We start from the raw sequence: 23,739 nt of genomic DNA, 5'->3' as shown, positions 1-23,739 counted from the left end.
CATGGCAGGGGATAGGATACCATGTGCAAATCCAAGTACACAATATAAACATGTCAATTCTCAACAGCAGTAATTTCTGAAAATGTACTAGCAATGCTAAGTAAATGTGTAATATGATTTAAAAAATACTTTGTCCTGATGAAATTTTGTGGCAATTGTGTCAAATCTTATTCAACTGATTCCTGCTCTAGTCTTCTTTTGAAGTTTGCATGTCAACACTACATTTAGATATACAGGTTGAGCCTCATTGTTCGCTGGGTTCCATTTCAAGTACTCACTTGGATGGCAAAAAACGCACTATAGCAAATCAATTTAAAAGACAAATTTCTTTGCTCCTGTGATTTAAAAACAGCCTTGCTGACCTTTGCAATGTTAAGATAGAGTCATTAAGACGACAATCCAACAATCAGTCTCTCTCAAAGTGCTTAGAAAGGCTTCACTCAACCCCTTCCTTCACCAATGCAAAGTATCTTTCTTTCACTGTTCAGGGGGAAGGGAGGGGTTGCCTGGAGAGAGGAGGATTGATGGATTGTAGGCCAGCTGCCCTCTCTCTCTCTCTCATTAAGGAGGCTATTGTTAAAGGACTGTTCAGTTTTTAAAAACTGATTTTAAAGGGGTGCATTTTTCCCCTTCTCCAGGGATCAGCACATTCCTTCTCATTTGCAGTAGCCATTTGTGTTGAGTCAAATCCGTGCATAAGAAATCCGTGTATAAATAGGCTGGACCTGTATTGATTCTAATAATTTGTGCCTGCATGTAAAGCAACACATCAAAAATAATAGCAATATTCAAAAAGCACAAATGTATATATAGGTGGGCCTGTGTTGGTTCTGAACCCATGGGTGGGGGGGAGGCACGTGGATCTTCTGAACATGATCAGAGCACTCTGGTTGTGTCTAGAGGGTGTTCTGAGGGTCAGGCAGGCTGATACTCAGAATGCCTGTTTCAAGCAAAAAAAAAAAAAGGGAATTCTGTTTTCCCCCAGTAAACCAGAATTGATGTTTTCGTGCCCTTGTATTGCATTCTGAGGCCTGTGAAATCACTGCATGGATAGAAGGCCACCTGTACAAGCACAAGTAGTTCTGTTCATGAGATGGAGGGATTGCTCATTTTCCTTTCCACTTGCAGATCTTTCCACCATGTTTTTAATTCTATTTTGGAATATCTCCCAACCTTTAGAAGAAAATAAATCAGGAGATGTGAAGGGAAAAGCCCAATTGTGCAAATTAAATTTTATGCATGTTGGTTAAAAAATTATGACTTCCCAAAAATGTCTCCCTGTTTGTGCTTTAATCTGAATCATTCAAAATAATTAAGAACAGCTAATTCATATTTGTCATATTTGTCTGAATCATTAAGAGCATCCTCATGATTCAGTTACAACGAACTATTAAAAAGTTCACAAATGTGCAGTTTCACAGTTCTTATTGTTAACTGGACTGTTAGTGCTTACAGCCCGTTCACAGCAGCTTCTTTTTCTTAGAAAGCAAACAGGTTAAGAATCCATCTTGGACAAAACACCCAGCAATGAAGCCCGAAGTGACATAAAATTTAGTGACAATAAAGTCAATAATATATTGGTCGCTGTCAAAACATGTTCTTTTAGAAAACTTGTTGGCAAGTGAATTAAACAGCTTATTAAAGCAAAAAATCAAAACATATCACTGTGCTGTTCAAATCAAGTCAAGGTAATTCTTTCTCAATGGTTCATATTATACTGGTCATTGTTCACACTGACCTTATAACAATTTTCCCATGCGGAATATTTTAAAGATGAATGTTTAAGTTTCATTCTACTAGCTAAATAAAGAGAAAATCTGAACCAGGAACATAGGCATGTTTGAATAAACCAAAGACATGAATAACAGGAAAAAACACAGATTACATCATCCATGAAGGGTGAAAATGTGATTGTGAAAACTCACTATCCTTAAGCTGTAAAGCAGGTTTTCAATGTAAGTAAAATATATTTTATATAAATAAGGGAGGAAAAAAGATAACCATCACCTTTCATATTCAAGACACTCATGGGAAAATATTTCAAAAATGTACAAGGAAAATGCAATGTGGTTTAAATTTTATCACTTTAGTTGTGCACAGCTTGTTAGAGTATGTATTTGCAAATTAATCTACAGTTGTCTTTATTTTCAGCTGCTATAGTATAAGCAGAAGTCCTAGAACAATATGAGAGAGCAATCAATGTGATGTTAAGAAGACAAAAAAATTGTACTAAATTAACAGCTATTCCAAGCCAGTAAGAAGCTGGGGTTTGTCTCATGGCTTTTGGCTCTGCCTCCCCCTCTCCCTCAGTATTGTTCACATCCTTGTAAGGGCTTGAAGTAAATGCTGGTGCAATAGTGCTGATGGCTGCTTTTTAGGGGTTTGACCAGCTCATAGATATACAGTAGCCTTGTGAATTCTCTACTTGTGGATTGTTGTGGATGGATGGCATGGATTCATCCAGAATCCACTTTAAGAATAGTTCTTACATGATGTTCATATTCATATACTGCATTAAATATATTAGAAACACATAATATTGTATGGAGCCCACCTCCAGATAAATAGTGCGTTATTTAACACCCTTTCACTGGGCTCTCCAAACGCTACAACATGTTAACAGGTTTATATTATTAACACTAACGAAGTGTTCTGGTTTCCTCTCCAAGTTCTTCCAGGTCTTACATATCCAGCCTCTAATTACAGGGGTGGCCAAACTTGCTTAATGTAAGAGCCACATACTATAAACTTCAGGTGTTTGAGAGCCACAATATTTAAGAAGCATTTCAATTTTCAAACACAGAGGGTCCTCTTTATCTGCAGGTTTGGAACCCGCAGATTTGACCCACTGTGAGTTCAAAACTCATGTCTGGAGGACCCACAGAGGATCTCCAGATACGACAGTAAGTGCCTTCTGGTTGTGTCTGGAGATCTTCTAAGGTGTGGGAAGTTTGCACGTGGCCTTCCCATGCCTCAGAAAGAGTCTGAGAAGCACTTCCAGTTTGCTGAAAAAGCGGAAATACGTCTCAGAGTCCTTCTGAGGTGCAGGGAGGCTGCATGTGAATTCCTTGTACCTCAGAACACCTCTGGGTGCAAATGGAAGGTACTTTCAATCATGTCTGGATGTCCATGTGGATCCACCTGTGGATCTCAGTACCTGTGGATTTGGTATCCGATTGGGGGGGGGGGGTCTGGGAACAGATCTCAGGTGGAAACCCATGTCCATCCTGTATATTTATTCACCATGAACACTGAACTTATGTTTTAATACAATGGACTCTCAGTTTATACCTGGTAAATAATTATAAAGTTTGAAAATTTCTTATTTACCTTTTATATTAACTGAGATGCAAAAATGAGGTCAGCCAACAATTTCCAAGAGCTGCACAGGCACAAAAAAACAGAAAACAAAAATACAACTTGTCTTTTGTAACAAAAAGTAGATTTCCTTAACTCAAAACAGACTAATGGACTGATTGTTCAAAGAGTCAATGAGATGTTATTATGACACAGCATGGAATCAATAAGATGTTATTATGAGTCAGCTCTCTTTTCCAGGTATCAGAGCTAATACTCGAACTTCTATTCAGTTGTGTAAGTGTTATCAAGCTGGCCACTATTTTTGTTGGTTACTGATTGGTTGGTGTTCTACAGTAAAATAGATAAAGTTAATGGGAGTGACAGCATGAGTTAACAGAGTGCGTGACACCAACTGTAGAGATGCCACTGGTGAGAAGGTTGGGTTTTGTTGGTCACTGGCTTAGATGACTTTTAAAGTAGATTCTAAACTTTCATGGTGAACTATAATCTATCAGTGGTTATTAACCATCATGCTACAATGAACTTTTAAGAGGGTATTGGACAAATTTCTGGAGGAAAAGTTCATCACGGGTTACAAGTCATGGTAGGTATGTGCAAGATAGAGGTAGGCTACCTCCGATTACCAGATGCAGGGGAGGGCACCAGCATGCAGGTTGTGTCTGTTGTCTAGTGTGTTCCCTGAAGCATTTGGTGGGCCACTGTGAGACAATGGAAGTTGGACTAGATGGGTCTTTGGCCTGATCCAGCAGGGCTCTTCTTATGTTCTTAACCTCCAGATGCAGTATGTCACTGAGTATTATGTGCAGGAGAACAATAGCAAGGGAGGGCACTGACGTTCATCTACTGCTTGTGGGGAAATATTCACTGCATTTATTTTCTGGCCATTATTATTATTCTTTTCATGTCATGATTATTGCTATCACTCAGCCTCACCAACTTCACTGGGTTGTGAGAACAAAAAGAAGGGGAGGAACCATGAACACAACCCCAAGCTCCTTACAGGAAGGGAGATATAATAATGTGAGAAATAATAATGTATGTGAATGCGTACTGGCCTCCCAGTGCTGACATGGGCCCCAGAGGGAGGGGTTTTGGGGTGGGGGAGGGTGGGCGGTGGGCATTCCTGGGGCGGGCAGGGAGTGGGGGGAGGGGCCAGAATCTGGCGGTTATGCTGGATCCTAACCCCATTCCCGGGCAGCCCTGGACAGTCCTGGAATGCTCCGATTTGCACCTCTCTTGAGGTGGTGCAGAACCAAGCAGACCCATTTGGGCTTTATATCTTCACATACACTACCCTGCTATCAGAAACTACTATCTGTATCTTTGAATAGGGGCAGGAAGTTGATATCCAGTAATAGTTGTGTGCACAGTTCTAGGTTGAACCTCTCGGTCTAGCACCTCCATGAACCGACTACTCAATTGGACAGGAAGTGGGGCAGAGACATGAATAATGTTGGTACAGTACAAATAATTTTTATCAGAATGCAGAATATAAGCATGAGGTACCTTTAGAACATATTTGAAGTACTGCTTGACCCAAGATTCCTGTTTAGTAGCACTAATTGGGACGATACCTTAAACCTATTTAAGGTTTAAACCTATGCTTATGGAACTTCTGCACTGACCCAATGACCTATGGTGAATGTTAACATCTACATGAAATTGCTGAGTGAAGTGCTTAGAGATTTGGGAGAGAGGAGTTATCAGTACAGGTCAGTCCTCATCATTTGTGGATTTGACTCACTGCAGATCACAAGCCCTCAATGGAGGACATCCCAGACACAACCATTTTTTACAAAAATGAGAAGTGCAAAAAGTGGTGTTATGTGTGTTTATTTCATTATCACAATTTTGTCCCACCTCTACGAATGGTTTATACACTGATTCCTTTCCCTCCTATTGTTCTGCATAGAACAGCACCTAATCCATTTCACTCCATATCCCTTGTCCTTAGGACTATATAGCAATTATGAATGATGCATACCTGCAAACTCACAGAAATAACCTCAAATTCCAAATGTTTTAAAATCTGTTTGTAAAGTAAGAATCTAAAGACCACAATTTGAGATGGGCTAGGCCAATTACCAGTATTCTAGTAAACATTTACTGGTACATTCCACGATGTAACTTTAGTAGCATTTTGATTTAGGAATTCTCCAGCATGACTCTATCTTTCTTTCTCACTTGGGAAGCAGATATAAAGATGGTGAACTCTATGAATCATAGCTGGACTCCTTGCAATCTCAGTTGCATCAAGTGTTCTGTGAACCAAGTCCAGATAGATTTTCCCCATTTCAAATTACTGCCTGATCTAAATATTTTAATTGTCTTATAAAGTAAGTCTGCAGGAAATTACAGCTTAAGGAAAGGTGACATTGCCACGACTTATCCAATATGGGTGAAATGTAAGAGGGTGTTGCATCCTGCATGAATCATATTTCTTTTAATCAATGAAAAGGGATGCCTTAAAAAAGTCAATTGTGAAATACCTCCTTTTAAAGGATATGCATTTTTCCTTACTGACAAATTCAGTTATAAATAATATGGCACACAGTTCAGCTTTCTGATACAAAGGTCCAGTTTTCTGAAGTGGTGGCAAACATGCTATGATATGTTCTCCTCTTCTGAAATCTGGCAATTGAGTTGCCAATTAGGACAAATAATTTGAATACAAACTTTTTTTGTTAGTTATACACAAATATACAAGTTTGCCACTGTTTTGTAACAGTATGTGCAGCAACATCATTTTCTCAAGTAATATGAATTTTGAGGGTCAGGCTTCTAGTAACAGACTCAATCTTTCTGAACATTAAGTAGCTGGGGATTTTAGAAGGATGATTTGTATTTGAATCCCTGCATTTGACAGGGTCAGGCCTGGTTAGTACTTGAATGGGAGACCGCCTGGGAATACCGGGTGCTGTAGGCTTATACCATAGTCTTTCGAGACTGAAGGTTGCCAGCCAACCAACCATTTGACAAAAGGACTCATATATCACAAGGGATTTATAGAACAGATAGATACCATATGATTTAGCACAGGTAGATACCATCAAACTTTATTAAAAATGGAAGATTAGTCAATATGTTTTCTTCCCCTAGACTGCTGCCAATCTAAACAGCAATGAATATCATGACCATAGATACAATGGAGATTATATAAACTCCTGAAAGATTATATAATCTCCTAATCTCACTCTTTCCTGAAAGGAAGGGCCACTGCACACAGTGGGACTTTACTTCTGAGTAAATATGTATAGGATTGCACTGTGAGTTTCTGTATGAGTCTAAATAGTACACTGTTCGTTGACACTATCTCAACTGAGTTGCCCAGATAAGACACTGCAATCAGAAATGGATTTGGAAATGAATGCTGGTGGCTGTTAAACTCAGTTGGGTCAAGAAGAAACTCAGACTGGAAAAATTAGTTGGCTGGTGTGATACTTTAAGCCCTTGAAAACATGTATATTAATTGTGTAAGACCACCTGTCAGTCTTACATAGTGATTGTGCTTGCTTGGGAATAACTGGATGTTATAACTCCACCCCCTTTTCATTCCTGTTTCCTTACTCCCCGTTTCCTGAATATCTAAGGCGCTACTCAGTATTTTGACCATCATATCTGAGCTGACATCAGGCATTAAATGAGGGTTGAGGAAGGTGAAAAACAAAACTAGACAGATCCAGTTGAGAAGCAGCTGGTACTTGGAGATGACTGCAAGGTTCTTTGACTGACAGCTGGTTCTTAGGTTGGGAAGCTGACTTGACCATCTGAGCCAAATAACAACTGCGACTGCATAAAATTAGTTTGCACAGTATGAAATGTAGCTCACCCCGCTTTCTTATTTTAGTTCAAGCTCTGACTATTCAGATTGCAAGCACAATCTATTTTAGAAAGTATGCAATTTTGTAGTTATATAACACCAGAGGTGTGCTGTAGATGTATTACAAAGAGTATTGCACTGGCTCCAGCTCATTCTCCCTGTAACACTGTGCCAGTGTGGGCCAACAAAGCAGGGAAAGTGCATTTGCTATGGTGGGCAAACAGCCAGCACAGTTTGTTCTCTCCCCAAAAGAACAGGGAAAATTGAAGGAAAATCTCTCTGCTGGCTGCTATGGGAGCGACACAACCACAGGCTGTCCTTTATTATTCTGGCCTTGAGGCAAAGCCACAATTGAAACCTTTATGTTAAACGCATGTAAATATAGTCACGGAGAGCTTAAAAAGTAGTATTTTTGAGGTGAGGTAGGAATCTGAAGGGTTGTAGGCAGAGGGAGATGTTTTTCTTAGACATGAACACATATAGTTACCAAATTCCTTGTTGATATAATTCCACTGAATTCACTGTTGTTTTGCCAGAAGAAAATCTGGCTGTTTCCTTGTGTCCTAGAAATTCCTTCCGGCAACGAAGCACACATGCACGCAGTACTTCTAGAAGAGGTTCTGTACTGTTTGTTCATTTCACAAATGTAAACGCTTACTTAGCCGTGTAGTGAAGGGCACTTTCACAGACTGCTTATTTAGATTAATTGTCCAGTCCTATTGGTGGTGGAATATGGTTCCACCAGCACGTGCTGCCACACAAATGCTGTAAAGTACCTGGTAGCAGTGCAAGGCCCAAGCATGCCAGTAGGAAGGCTGGAGCCTTCTCACTGTTGTCAGCAGAGTGACAGAGGCCCATAGGAGCAGGGTATGTCCAGCACAAGGGTAGGGGGCAGGGTGAAACAGGGATGAGATGGGGCAGCGTTGGACATACCGAACCCAGGAGGTGGGCAGAATTGGCAGCACTAGCTCATGCCAAATCTCAAAGTCCTTCCTGGCCCTCATCTGCCTCCACAGATCAATGCAGACTTGTGCCAGTGATATCACCTCTGGACCTCTGTGTGCCGCTGTACCTCTGTATGGCAGCCTGGCTGATTTCAGAGGAGGCGCAAAAGTGCTTTATGGCACATTTGTGACCTTCCCAGGTTGGCACAAAGGACATACTCCTGTCCACTGCAATCTCAGGATTGCGCTCTGATTTTATTTTCTTTACTGGAGAAAGTTACTGAACCACACCACTCAGCTACCATATAATCACCTGTTTTTTAAGACGCGGTGGGGTGCAATTTATGTGGAAAGACAATTTGGGAGTAAACAATACATTAAATACGTTTCATTACTATGACCCATTCTCATACAAAGAACACAATTCACAATAAGCTTAGATAGGGAAGGGGGAGGTATCATTGCAATACAGTGGTTCTCCTTCTTTCCAAAGTAATTTGGTGTTGTGATAAATGAAGAAGGTTTTATCAGTGGGATACCGCAATCCCAGGCTATAAACTCTACAGGAGGGACAGGGAAGGGCGTGCTGGAGGTGGGGTGGCCATTTACGTTAAGGAAGGAATAGAATCCAGCAAAGCTGAGACTGAAGGTGGGTCCGACTCCACCATAGAACCTCTGTGGGTTAAATTACCAGGCGTGAGGAGCGATGTAATACTAGGGGGGTACTATCCCACTCCAGACCAGAAACTGGAAGGGGATCTTGAAATGAGGAAACAGATCAGAGAGGTGACAAGAAGTGTTGTAATCATGGGGGACTTCAATTATCCTTGTATCCACTGGGTCAATTTGTGTTCTGGTCACGAAAAGGAGACCAGATTTCTTGACATGTTAAATGACTGTGCCTTAGAGCAGCTAGTCATGGAGCCCAACAGAGGACAGGTAACTCTGGATTTAATATTGTGCGGTACTCAGGACCTGGTTAGAGATGTAAATGCTACTGAGCCATTGGGGAACAGTGATCATGCTGCAATCCTTGACTTCCAACGAGCGGACGTCCCTCAAATGAGGAGGCTGGTTAGAAGGAGGTTGAAAGGGAAGGTAAAAAGTGTCCAATCTCTCCAGAGTGCATGGAGGCTGCTTAAAACAACAGTAATAGAGGCCCAGCAGAAGTGTATACCGCAAAGGAAGAAGGGCTCCACTAAATCCAGGAGGGTGCCCGCTTGGCTAATGAGCCAAGTTAGAGAGGCTTCCTTCCGTAAATGGAAGTCTTGCCCTAATGAGGAGAATCAAAAGGAACATAAACTGCGGCAAAAGAAATGTAAGAAGGTGATACTGGAGGCCAAGCGAGACTATGAGGAACGCATGGCCAGCAACATTAAGGGGAATAATAAAAGCTTCTACAAATATGTTAGAAGCAGGAAACCTGCCAGAGAGGCAGTTGGCCCTCTGGATGGTGAGGGAGGGAAAGGGGAAATAAAAGGAGACTTAGAGATGGCAGAGAAATTGAATGAGTTCTTTGCATCTGTCTTCACGGCAGAAGACCTCAGGCAGATACCGCTGCCCAAACGGCCCCTCCTGACCAAGGAATTAAGTCCGATAGAGGTTAAAAGAAAAGATTGAGACATACAAAATTATGCAAGGGAAGGATAAAGTGGATAGAGAGATGCTCTTTACACTCTCACATAACACCAGAACCAGGGGACATCCACTAAAATTGAGTGTTGGGAGGGTTAGGGCAGACAAAAGAAAATATTTCTTTACTCAGCGTGTGGTTGGTCTGTGGAACTCTTTGCCACAGCATGTGGTGATGGCATCTGGCCTGGATGCCTTTAAAAGTGAACTGGACAAGTTTCTGGAGGAAAAATCCATTACGGGTTACAAGCCATGATGTGTATGTGCAACCTCTTGATTTTAGAAATGGGCTACATCAGAATGCCAGATGCAAGGGAGGGCACCAGGATGAGGTCTCTTGTTATCTGGTGTGCTCCCTGGGGCATTTGGTGAGCCGCTGTGAGATTCAGGAAGCTGGACTAGATGGGCCTATGGCCTGATCCAGTGGGGCTGTTCTTATGTTCTTAAGGTTTGATTTTGATAACCTAATATAAAGGAAAATTCACTAGTAATGGATGGACAGGGCATTAGTGCCTCCTCTGGCATTTCAGAAAACCTAAGTACCTTTAGGGCAGCCATTTTCAACCACTGTGCTGTGGCACATTGGTGTGCCGCAAGTGGTCCACAGGTGTGCCACAGGAATATGGGGGAAGGTCATTTATTAATAGGGCCAATGGGAGATGTGAGCCTCCACTGGCAGCATGGTGTGCCTTGTCAATTGTCAAAAACCTGGTGGTGTGCCTTGACCATTTTAATGCCTTGTCAGTGTGCCATGAGATGAAAAAGATTGAAAATCACTGCTTTAGGGGGATGCATTCATTCTTAGTACAAATGGAAACTAAACCGCATGAGACTCATTCAACTCAGTTTCCATTTGTTCTAAAACAAATCTGATGTGCAACAAATGGGTACCAATGAGGTTCATATTCAGAACCCCATTTGACAGCCAATCATTTTTGCATGTTTTGCTAAAATGGAAACAATTCTCAGTTTTGTTTATATTCACGGCCGTTTTGACAATGTGCGGCCACTGTCCACCAGTGCCTTTTGAATACTCATACTGCAGTGTTGTCCCAGGGGAGGGTGATTACTGAAGAGTTGCCACCATGAAAATAGTCATTACCTTCTTTGCTCCTTGTTCTTCTTCCACACCATCTCCTATAACAACATATACTACTTTTCTTCCAAATCTTTGAATTATACGCTCAAAACAGCTTTCTTTTCCTGGAAAAAAGCATAAGCTACTAGAAACTGCAACTGAAGTAAACAAACTAGATTAAAAAGAAAACAATGTACATTTCATTTTAATTAAAAAACAAACCAACATGGCTACAATACAACCCAGAGGTGTCAAACTCATTTCATACCAAGGGCTGAATGGCATTCATGATGCCTGCTGAGGGCCGGAAGTGATGTCGTTAGGCAGGAAGTGATGACATTAAGCAACTCGTAACCAAAAATAAGCACTTTTTCTCACTTAGGAATTCATTAACTACAAATGGCAGAAGAGAAAACACACAAATCTTTATCATATTTCAAGATATGGGAAAGCCCAGTTTTCATAGAGGCTGCCATTTTAGCAGTAACACCTCAGCACTGCTCAGCAGCTGAAAGCCTGAGGGCCAAATAAAAAAGCTTCCGCAGGCTGCATCCAACCCCCGGACCTTATGTTTGACACCCCTGATACGACCATTTACATTGTGAAAGTATAATATCAAGAGACTATGTATTCACTAGCTCGCTTTCACATGATCTGTCACTGGAAATAGTTCAACAATTCAACACAGTACACACTGTGTTTTATAGGTTTCTGAGAGCCCAATCCTGAGCTCTGCACACCGGTTTACTGCCAGCGTGCACTGTCGCAAATGTGCCAAAAGGCATGTTGCGAGCACTAATGCTGGGCGAGTGTCTGTGCTAGCCCAGGGCTGGCCGAGCGCCGGGCAGGTGCCTAGCCTCCGCTGCTCGGCGGTTGCACGGACTGCTGAGCAGTGGAGAGGAAAGCGAGGGTGTGGGAGGATGTGGGGAGGGGGAGGTGGGGAGAGGGCGGGGGAGGTGTACCAGGAAGAGAGTGGGGAGGGAGAGGCACCTGACATGGAGGCTTTTACATCATCGCTGACCTTTTGGTCAGCAGTGAATCGAGTAGCGCCATTGCGGAGCTACTCCCTTTACCTGGGGGAAGGGGATGAAAATCCCCTTTCTCCTGAGATGCTGCCAACGGCTGCCTTGGGTATGCAGGAAGGCGGCAGCAGCTGTTTTCGGTGCCGTGGCAGCCGCGCGCCCCAGAGTTCAGGATTGGGCTTTGAGACATTTGCATAGTCCTAACCTCCCCCCTCGCCACAGTTAGCTTGAACAATATCTATCTTCTACCCTCTATCCTCTACCCACAGTACTGTTTCTCTTTTGAACCTTTTATATTTAAAAAATCTAAGCTAATCTTAAGCAAATGCATTAACTTACCATAAATACACCGTGTCCCTAATTTGTTCTACTAATTTCATTTGAGAAAGAAGGTGGATAGGTTCTGATGTTGCTATTTTCCGCTCTTCCAATTTCTTATGGAGATATTTTAAGGTACCTCTCCATTACTGTGCTTTTCTGCACACTTCATCAGTTACTGATGTGTGAGGAAGTGCATAAGTTAATTACACAAATTTAGCATTATATAATGAAAATAAAAGAATGGAGCTCAGTCCTGAGAAAAGTATGCACATATGTGAAACTTGCAAAGATTAGTATCAAGAAGATAAGGGGCAAACTGAAAGAAAATTAAACTGGAAGAGATGCTTGGTGTGGACATATCCTTCGAGATATGCTTTTGATGGTTGGAACCCTGGAATGGGGTCATTCCAACCTTGTAAGGATTCATTTGCACTTCAGACAGGACTACAATTTTGAATTGCAAAAAACCTTTATTCATAACAAGTGGTCCACTACATTTGCAGTGTGTATAAAACTTCAACCATCAAAAGGGACCTGTCTACGCCACCTGTCCTCACTGGTTTTGTCCTCAGATGGTTGCTTTTCCCTTGGGGCTGCAGATGTAGTTTTCAAGCCAGTTCTCATAGTCTCAATGGCTGCTTGCGCTGCCAAGGCACAATGTACTGTACATCTAGGGTCCTGCAAACCAGTCCTCTCCATTTGCCACCTTGTCTCTTCTACATACAGAATAAATCCCTCTCACCCTACCCTGTCCTAATTGTTGCTCCTTCCTTGCTGCATCCAATCCTTTACTGCCCTCAGCTGGAGCTGAAACTTGAGGAAGATCATTGGCTCAATCTCATGTCCTTTGGCTGGCCAGAACTGCAAGTCATAAGAAACAGAAGAAGAGCTTGCTGGATCAGGCCAAGCGCCCATGAAGTCCAACTTCCTGTATCTCACACCTGGCCCACCAGGTTGCCACTGGTTCTGCTGCCATTTTGTTGCATCTAGCATTCAGAGATAGGCTACCTCTAAAACCCAGAGGTCATAGTAACTTGCAACCTGTGATGTATGTTTCCTCCATAAATCTGTCCAACCCACTTTTAAAGGCATCAAGGCCACATGCCATTACCACATCCTGGGGCAAGGAGTTCCACAGATTAATTACACACTGAGTAAAGAATGTTTCTTTTTATCTATTCTAACTCTCACACCAGTCAGTTTTAGTGGACCAGTCAGTCAGTCCTGTTGTATAATGGCACTGTAAATGCAACTTACCTATTTTAGTTGCACTGTAAATATTTTCTATTGGAAATACCACACCTAAGCCATATAACAAAACTTTTGCAAGAGCTGGAATAAGCTGAGTAGTCGTCACTAGAATATTCACGCAATTTGTCCTAGAAGAAAATAAAAGCATCCTTAACTAAATCAGACCAATACTGTCATTTTGCATGCCTATTATCCCTATTTTAGAACCAAGAACTGGAAGATCAAAGAAAGAGAGTGAATTTGGGATAGAAAATAATAATTGAATGGGGAAAATGGAATTTGCATGAGAGCCCAAAGGTGAGTTGCTATTGACATTGTGTTGGAATAGTAAGCCAACCTGAGGATCTTGGCTACTGTATTAGGAAGAGCACCACCACCAGATATGGTATATCAAAACTGCTGCATAGGGCAGAATTAGGGAAGAAAAAGAAAAAAGAAGAGGTGCTCTGTGAAATTACAAGTATACCAAAGTAAAGGAGCAATTTTGTCACCTGCTTTATTGGTCTGAATGGTAATCGCTCTCAGATGAACAGCAAATTAGAAGCTGCATCTGCCTCCTTTATCATTACTACTTCTCTCATGCTGACCCCTTCACAGTCCCTTTTGTTGACCTATGTTCAAAGAACTAAACATCGTTTTCCTGACCAACAACAAAAGTATGCTGTGGTTGAGATAGCACTGAGGAAGGTGAAGGGAAGTAGAAAACTAGAGAAGTAGCAGGGATGGACACTTGACTTCTGGTGATTCAACTCAAGTTGCCCCAAAATGTTTTTTTGGATGAATCATGCTGAATTGAGTTGTGGATGTCACTGACCCTGACTATACAAGAATAGAAATCTGCCAAATTTTCAGATTTAACTGCCATATTTCAAGAGAATATAATTTGCTTTAAAATAGTGGCTTCTAGCAGCATGATGCATTTGTTACAAGCACTATTTTTGAGGGGAAAAGATGTAGCAAAGACCGACATGTTGTCCCTCTACAGCCATTTTCAACCACTGTGCCATGGTACAGTTGCGACGTGAATGGTCTGCAGGTGTGCCATGGGAGTTTAGGGGAGGGTGATAAGAACAGCCCTGCTGGATCAGGCCATAGGCCCACTTAGTCCAGCTTCTTGTATCTCACAGTGGCCCACTAAGGACGTGAGCCTCCCACCAACAGAATGGTGTGCCTTATCAAATGTCAAAAAACGGATGGTGTGCTTTGACAATTTTAGTACCTTGTCAGTGTGCAATGAGACAAAAAAGGTTGAAAATCACTGCTCTACAGTGTTATTTGTAGCAATGCCCTAACTGCATTTCTGCATTGCTACTCTAGCTTGAATCCACTTACCTAGAATGAATTAGCGTGAGTGCTTTCAGTGCAAGTGTTAACCAGGAATCTGTAAGGGCTTCAATTTCTGCTCTGAGCTGCAACCAAGCTTCTCTCTTTGCGGGACCCAAAAGACCTGTTGGGATTACAAAAAAGCACATATTGTAGCGATGGCATTTCAGCTAAGATCACTTACTGCATCTTATAGTTCTGCAGAGTGTGCAGTCATACGTAGCTGAGTAAACAGTTTGTTGTAAAGGTTTAGAAAGCAATGAGACAGTTATTACAGAGAAAGTAGTACAACAGGCACTTGCCTCCAACATTATTTTTGTAGGTGTTGTAGATTTCTTTTACTCGTCTGTAACGGAAGGCCAGTTTTCGCATCCAGTCCACTCCTCCACGCACACCCGTTGCTAAACATAAATTAGCACTGGTAGCTGCTGCAGGGAAGCCATCTGTTCCGAAGTTATAGGTGCTGATTTAGATAAAAGGAATTAAAAATATATATATATATATGTATATATAATCAACAGGCTATACAGACGAAATACAACTTAGTAATACAGTATAATGGCAATTTTCCTGAATCACACCGAAAGTTGAAGAACTTTCCTAAAACTCAATTTAAAAAATGCAACATCTCATTTTTCAAGCAACAACTTTATTGTCTGAATCAAATTAGACTTACCTTAAGTCTTGGCCATTGTCATCTGATGAAACATCGTCAATGTGAACTTGGTCACACTCCTACAATGAAAGAAGTTGACCACTAGGTTTACTTTTATTTGGCAACTGTAATTCAGCAAACATTTATGTCATATGGGGATGTGTGTTTGTGTTTTTGAAAGATAAATAATAGAAAATATATTCATATAAAATATAAAAGAATAAAAAGTAAGAGTATTGTAAGAGCATTGTTGTTAGATGCTATTGCTAAATGAAACTGGGAAAAACATATTGGCATATTTAAAAGGCAGGCAGTGAAAAACAATTATCACATGTATTTTTTATCTGTTCTTATACTCTTTCAGGTACCTTCAGACTTCAAGCTCCTCAAAGCTGTTTCAGGCAGTGGATATGCATAACTAAAACCAGACATTTTGGTCAGTGTAACATATTAGAAAAATTAAACCTGATGCTAACCACCAATGAAATTATGACCTCTGATTGCTGCTGAGCCACACACCAACACAGCCTGAGGCCAATTTTTCAGAGAAGTGCAGACTAAAAGAAAAAAAAATCTGTTACTTGTTTTCCATTCACTTGAGAGCTGTGAGCCCCTCTCTCTCCCCCACCTCTTCTTAAAGCATCAAAAGCATGCCCAGTGTACAGAAGCACATTTAAAGCCTGGGAAATACTTTTTCTTATACTTGAAATGACTGCACATAATTTAAGTCTCATGCATATATAAGTAGGTTTATCTGCCTGAAAACCGAAGCATGAGTGCACGCTGTTTGCTTCAGCACTGAGCTCTATACATTAGTTACTATTAGAAGTTGACATTTGGTTAGCAAATAAAACACTTTCCAGAATGGCAGCTTTAACTTGAATTCAAGCTCTAAAGGCACCACATATCTCATTTATTTGAATAATCTGTTTTCTTCTTAATGTGAAAAGAAATATCAGAAACAATGCATTTTAAAAACACTAAAGCCACATATTTTTGTGTTACTGGTTCCTTCTGAACAAACTTCTCTCTCTCTCTCTCCATGGACATGTGAGGGAGGGAAGGGAGATAGAAGTGGAAAGAAACTCAAAACAGCTGTTCCCTAGCAGAATTAAAATCATGACCCTTAACCCCTGTTCTAAAACATCTATTTTCCAGCCAACCCTCTCCCAGCAAGCATCGAGCTCCAAGGAGGAAAAGACTTTGACCTCATAACCTTCTTCTCCTCTCCTGAGGTCAACAACCTCAGATAAGAAAAAAGGAAAAAGTCTATGTGGCCTCACATGATGGCTGTGAGTTTAAGTCTTTTAAACACAGATTGCTTTTTGAGATCATAGCGCAGTGTAGTTCAACACAGCATGGTGGCTGGTGGGGGGTGGGTGGGAGAAATAATAAAATATTATTGTGCAGTGCAAGTTTGCTCAAAGCGCAGAGTATATATCAGCAGTGGTACAAAGCTGGGATTACATAGTACAGAAATGATTTCTGAAAGAAGACTACTTGAATAGCAAACCTTTTTCATGTGTAGGTTGTTTTCAGAACTACCAGGATTCTTTCTTTTAAAAAATTAAAAATGGATGTTATATCTAGCTAAATTTGATATCAGAAATAAACATAAAGAGAACCCAAATATTGATTTCTCACAATAATCCTAGGCATGACTACTCAAAACTAAGTTCCACTAAATGCAATGGAACTTACACCCAGGTCAGGGTTATAGGCCTGCCATCTTAATGTGGACATAATCAGTCAATTCCAAACATCTTAACACACTGTTTCTCAAACTGTGGGTCTCAACCTGATCTCTAGTGGGTCATGATAGGGTGGTGGCTGCCATCTTGGAAGAGGGCAAGTGAGCTGGTTGGCACCATCTTGGAAGCTGGCAAACCTGGGCACCACCATTTTGAAAGTTTCCAGTCAGATCCTAGAGAAGCTTCAGTACTGAAAAACTGCAGGGGTGAGAAAGTGCAGAAGTATATGAAATGGGGGAATGAATTAAGCAAGTTGGTGATCTACAGAGTATGTGAAATGCAGGAGTGAATTGTGCAAGTTGGTGCAGGAGTACATGAAGTGGGCTGGGAGAATTGGGGTGGATGGGTTGAGCATTCTAGTGATCTGCAGGAGTATGTGAAATTGGGGGAGTGAATGAAGCAAATTGGTGATCTGCATGAGTATGTGAAGTGGGGAGGGAAAATTGGGGTGAGTGAATTAAGCATTTTGGTGAACTGCAAGAGTATGTGAAAAGAGTATGCCAAAAAAAAAATTGTGGTGATGGCAATGATGGTGGTTGTCCTGACAGCTGCCCTTTTAAAAACCAAAACCAAAACCAGAATGTCTCTTGGGACAATGAAGATGTTATACTGTTCTCAGAGAGTATTTTGAGGAAAATTTCTTCCACTTCTTTCTCCCAAGTTCTTTTTCTCTCCCTTACCACTACTGCCAAATCCCCAGTTTTACAACCCCAAGTTCCCTTGCATAACCCTTCTCATTTCCTAGCCACTCCCATCTCTCTTACACCATTACACACCTCCTTTCCTTTGAATAGTGGAGGAGGAAAGCCTTATTTCTATCTAGAAACCACTTGAAATTGTTTAAAGCTAGAGGTGGGAAGGAAGGTGCATCTGTTGATCGTGTGCAAGGAGTGGTCTCTGAAATGCAAGGCAGAAATCTGTCCTTGGGCTCTCTTGCAGCCTTGCTGGTGTGTGCACACAACACAGTTATGTAAGCCTGATTTGGAATTGGTGCAGTAGGAAGTCCTTGCTTGCTAGTGTAACTCTAATAAATCGGTTGCAAATGCTTTCATTTTTCTGGGTTTCAAGTTCACGAAATTGTGGTTTACTGTGGCTCTGACAAGCTGAGATGCTGATATTCTTCCAAGCTGACCTGTGCATAGTATGTGCTCTGGCAACCCTGAAATCCAGGGTATCATTTTCTTGTGTTAAGGTTGTAAATAGGCTTTTTTTCTTACACTTTGCTATTTGAAAAAGGCTGAGAAATAACCCAATAAAGACTAATAAAATGCCATGAGATATTTTCCCTTTAATACAGTTTAATATACATGGCGTTGACTGTATTAAAGAGAGATATCACTTTCTGCTTGAAGACATCCATCTCTGGAATCACAATGAGGGCACTTCCTGTTTGATGATGTCACTTCCAGCCATGACATCACTTTCAGGTTGAAGTCACCTGATAGGTCGCGGACAGATTGCCATTCTCAAGAGTCGGTCCCGTACTAAAAAGTTTGAGAACAACTACCTTAACAGATATAGAGCTATTTATCTTAACTTGTGCACACAACCTCAGTGTCTCTCTGTTACTCAACAGTTTTACACCCATGTGTGAGAGTAGTCATTTTCCACAGAAGAATTTCAAAACAAAAACACCAGTAAAACTGCCAAGGAATTAATCTGTTATTATTTAACTTTTGGAAAACTAAGGAAAATGGATGGAAGACAAAAGGAAGAAGTTTAAAAAAAACAGAGTGAAAAAAACAGAGTGGTCATTCACATCATAATCACCAGCCACCTGCTGAAAACAAAAACAAGATGCTTCTTAGTATACTTACAAAGAAGCCATAACCTTGAATGGGAAGAAAGTATTTTTGTTTATGATCAACACTTGTTTTATTATTCTTATTATTATTCATATAAAATTTTACTGAAACAGCCTAAAACTATATAAAATAACTAAGAAAATTCAGCAACAGGAAAACTGTTTACATGCATACTGACAATAGCAATAACAATTCACTAATAGAATCATTACTGGTTGACAGCCAAATATGAGTTAACCCAGCAAATTGTTTGAAAATACAACAAAACAAGTGACCAATAATTGTCAGTTTACTGTACAATCCTAGGCATGCTTTACTGAGAACTAAGTCCCAATCTACTAGTAGGTATTACTCCCAGGTAAAAGCATATAGCAATGATCCCCAAACTAACCAGGGTCATGGCACTCTTGTTTTGTGGTAGCCTCTTCTTCCTGGCTTTCCCAGGCACCACCATCTCGGATCACATGAAATCTCATGTGAATTGCATATACGCACCCTTCCTGGTGAAATCTCACAATCCAAAATGGCAGTGCCTGGGAGAGTAGGGAAGAAGGGCCACTGGAATATCCTGTGGCACCCCTATGAGTTCACCACAGCATCCTCAGGCACCGTGGTGCACAGTTTGGGAACCACTGATGTATAGGACTGTAGCCTAAATGTCATAGGGCACAATCCTAACCAGGTCTACTCAGAAGGAAGTCCCATTTTGTTCAATGGGGCTTACTCTCAGGAAAGTGTGGTTAGGATTGCAGTCAAAGAGTAACAAGGGAAAGAGAAAAACTCAGCAGGGGATAACGAACTAAAAAGGCTGGCAAAAGAAAAAAGAATTTTCCAGGTACTGAAAAACTAATGGTAAGGGAGTTAGACAGGCCTCCATGGGCAGAAAGCAACCTTAGGGCCACAACCAAAATATATGGTCATAATCCAATGCAAAGTTCACGATTAATCCTTTTCATACATGGAGTGTGGATATTGAGAGATAGCAATGGCTGGTTGGCTTATAGCCACCCATAGCATTAGGTCTGGACTTGGAATGAGATCTCAAACTCCACGAACTCTGAGCCACCACATTGCAAAGTGATGCATACATTCTCTGAAGTGTGGCTAAGAACAACATTTTATTAGATAACAAAAAAGCACCCTAATATTTCCTGCCTTCCAAGAGTGAATTATTTTTCTTTGACACTACATGTTATGCTGACTGAGAAAAGGCAACTTGGATGGATTCAAGAAGGGCAGTATTTAGTGTAAGACATTTCCATGGAAGAGATGGGGTAGTAAGAAATGGGGTAGTAAGAAAACAAATTTGACACACACACACACACAGTGCAGAAAGACCATGATGAGAATATAAGGCAGTGAATTTCAATCTTTCTCATCTCGTAGCACACTGACAAGGCACTAAAACGGTCAAGGCACACCACCAGGTTTTTGAAAATTGACAAGGCACACCATGCTGGCAGTGGGGGCTCACATCTCCCACTGGGCCTATTAATAAATGATCTTCCCCCAAACACCTGTGGCACACCTGTGGACCACTCGTGGCACACCAGCGTGCTGTGGCACAGTGGTTGAAAATGGTTGATATAAGGGCACAATCCTAACCAGGTCTACTCAGAAGTAAGTCCTATTTTGTTCAGTGGGGCTTACTCTCAGGAAAGTGTGGTTAGGATTGCAGCCTAAGAGAAATAAAATTAAGAGGCACCATGACCAGCTCACACAATTAAGAAAAGGATAAGGTGGAATGAACTCAGAAAAGGTAAACAAAAACAAAAATTAACTGATTCTCTTTTAAAGTTTTTAATAGACACTGCAAAGGACAGGATGAATATTGGAAAATCCTGGGCTTTGGAAAAGGAAAGAATCTTAAATCCTGGGAGAGATGCAAAGAATAAATAATTAAACAGCACATTCAAGTGACAGAATCCAATTATCCCCTAATTGTTAATGAATCAATTGTGCCTATTATTCAAACATCCTGTGTTTGTTTTTGCCTTTTGGGGATTTTTGTTCCTAAGCAGGGGCATTTTAAGGTCTTGGTTGGGTCTAATTAAGTGTCAACAGGTTTACAAGACTTAAAACTTTTGAAAACTATTATTTGCTGAACTGAGGCATCTGAGATTTGATTCAAATGAACTTAAGTGGAGTGAATGACAGCAAACCAAGCTCATCTCTTCATCAATACACTTTTTGAAAACTTCTGATTACTGACAACTTTGAAAGGTTATTAGAAAATTCTAAAACATTCTTTTAAAAATTAAGGATAATAAAGAACTGCTCTGGATAACTGTGCTGTCACAATGCACATATTAAATATTCTACTTATGATGCCTAGATAGGGGTAAATAATATATGTGCATCATGTTATTCACAATTGTGACAGATCGCATTTTAATAAAATAAATAAAATATATCAGGCATTTTTTCTGCTTTGAGTTCTAATGTCATTCGAATGCAATGATTTAAATCCCAAAGAACAATGTGAAAGTTCCCTAAGAAACTCAATGACTGTCTCTAATTTGTACACATACTGTATATATCTGAAAAATCCACATTATATGCAGAAACATTTTATAGAACTAGTGATCCGGCAGTGCAAGGCCCTTTATAGTGATGTGAAAGCTGGGCCATCACTGCGTGTGTCCAGGCCACTGACACAAGCAGGTAGCAATGCAGTGTATGTAGCAGTGGCCCTAGAGGCCCCCCATCAGTGCTGGTGCTAGAGTTGTGTCATAAGTGGGGGAGGAGGGCATTGGGAGTTTTGAGATGGATCCAGGGATGGGAGGATCTCAGTGGCACTGGTGTGCACCAGATCTTATCACTTCTTTCCCAGACTGACCTGTCCCTTTTTCTCTTCTCAGATGTAAATCAGCAAAATGGCTGGAGTTGGTCTGAGGAGGCCATTGGCAATCGGGCAGTTTACTGGTGTGTGTGTGTGAGAGAGAGAGAGAGAGTGAGAGAGAGAGAGAATAAAACATTTTTAGCTCCTACTGGCTGTCTGATTGCTCCTGCTACCACTGGAGGTGGCATAATCTCTGCCAGCACAGCTGCATCAGTGCCAAAGGTGGGGGGACAGAACTGGCCAGTAAAATAAGTATCAAAACCTAGACAAATATTTGCTTTCAGACATAGTAAAAACTAAACAGTATATATAAGATTCTTATCTGGACAAAACACAAAGCCAGATGTTTTCTGCAAATTGTTTTGTCATTCTTCAAGGTGTACATGTGTTATGAGAACACAGAATACTTTTAATTTCAAATATTCTCAGAAAATCCAAGGAGCAAAGCTGTAACAACAGCTTTATTCACTTTCCCAAAAGCTTCACATGTCAGTTGCAATGATGTAATTGGTGACATTTCAATTTTAATTCAAAAATTAAAAAGTAGAGCCAAATTACTCTGAAGTTTGAACAAATAGTGCATATAAAAGCTTTGGACAAGTCTTCACATAATGAAAAGGGACAATATGAATAACATTATAAACATATCCTCTGAGAATGCTAAAGAACTACAGGTTACAGCTCCAAACCTGCTGATTATAGCTAAAATGCACTTCCATGTTTGCTTAATCTTCGTAATTTACCGTGAGAAAACTAACACCATGCTGTCAACTAATTGTTTCAGTGATTTGCTTTACAAAGTAAAATGAGCTGAGGGGGGAAAAAAACCTCCTTCAGAAATAGCTCTTTTCCTTTAGCCTTTACATCAGGGTGTCCTTTGAGACTTGCTGGATGTTGGCCAACTCATAGGAAATGATCAGTGGATTCTCTGTTCCCTCATATCTGTCATTATGCAATTATCCCCACTGCTTCGTTTCCCCCTACTGAACGAACAGTAAAGAAAATTGGTCCAAGTACATGTGAGAACAAGACGGTGAAGCTGCAAACCTAGATATATGGATAAGATCTTAATTACAAAAATATTACTGCAAATCCAGAATGTGAGTTTTATTTAGAAAGTTCAATACAGCATGTTTGTTCCAGACAGTGGTGTGTAGGAGGCCAGCATGTCACCCCTATGATGGACCTCCTCCCATGTAGTGGGCATGGGAATACCCCAGGCATTGGGAGTGATGATACACCCTCACCCTGTCCCCGCTGGTTTTTTGGCTATAACTTTTGATAGAATAGAGATATTTCAGTGTGGTTTGTTTCATTGCATTACACATCAAATGATATATAACATGATTGTAGTTTTTGAAAATACCAAGATTTTAAAAATTTTGGCCAGTAGTAGCATTACCCCCCGTGCACGTCACCCGCTGTGACCAGCACCCCAGCACTCCATAGTGATGCCACTGGTTCCAGAAACAATGTATAGTCTCTCAGAATGCATCTTCATATACAATCATCTTTTTTTTAACCAGGTCTCTATTTTGCATGCCACCGCTCAGCATGAAATTCTGGAGGCTGTGTCAAATAGAGTTTGCACTTTGTGCTGAAGTTGGCACAAACTAAATCTACAATAATTCTATCCCAATTGATCATGGAACCTACCAAATCAGCTATTGTGTACAAAGGGGTGTGTCAGTTGTTCTCATGTTTTCTAGCAATACTACAGATTAATTTCCAGGGCACTTAGAGGGTAACTGAATCATTCTGACGTGAACCTTCATAGGCCCATGACTCCATGAAAAACTTGGCCTCTTAAGGTGTCATAGCTGTTTTATCTACTGGTTGTTGGAAACATGTAATAAGGAAAATGAGGGATAAGAAATGAAATAATTCCTGAGTCATAGTGGGATCAATGGGTATCTCTCTCTCTCTCTCTCTCTCTCTCTCTCACACACACACACACACACACCTATGAATTAC

The 23,739-nt window shown here is 40.8% G+C and overlaps 1 protein-coding gene across 7 annotated transcripts in view; it reads right to left on the bottom strand.

Moving 5' to 3' along the window:
- EYA1 (EYA transcriptional coactivator and phosphatase 1) overlaps positions 1–23,739 on the bottom strand; it is a 113,654-nt gene that overhangs the window by 1,629 nt on the left and 88,286 nt on the right. For all 7 annotated transcript variants that reach the window (XM_066622872.1, XM_066622873.1, XM_066622874.1 and 4 more), the window contains 5 exons: positions 15,389–15,447; positions 15,015–15,175; positions 14,722–14,836; positions 13,396–13,517; positions 10,820–10,920 (listed from right to left, as the gene is read on the bottom strand). In XM_066622872.1, coding sequence (XP_066478969.1) covers positions 10,820–10,920; positions 13,396–13,517; positions 14,722–14,836; positions 15,015–15,175; positions 15,389–15,447 — 558 coding nt within the window. The remainder of the gene's footprint in view (positions 1–10,819; positions 10,921–13,395; positions 13,518–14,721; positions 14,837–15,014; positions 15,176–15,388; positions 15,448–23,739) is intronic.

Source organism: Tiliqua scincoides, chromosome 4 (genome assembly GCF_035046505.1).
Source record: "Tiliqua scincoides isolate rTilSci1 chromosome 4, rTilSci1.hap2, whole genome shotgun sequence".
NCBI lineage: Eukaryota > Metazoa > Chordata > Lepidosauria > Squamata > Scincidae > Tiliqua > Tiliqua scincoides.
This window is presented reverse-complemented; position numbering and strand designations above follow the sequence as displayed.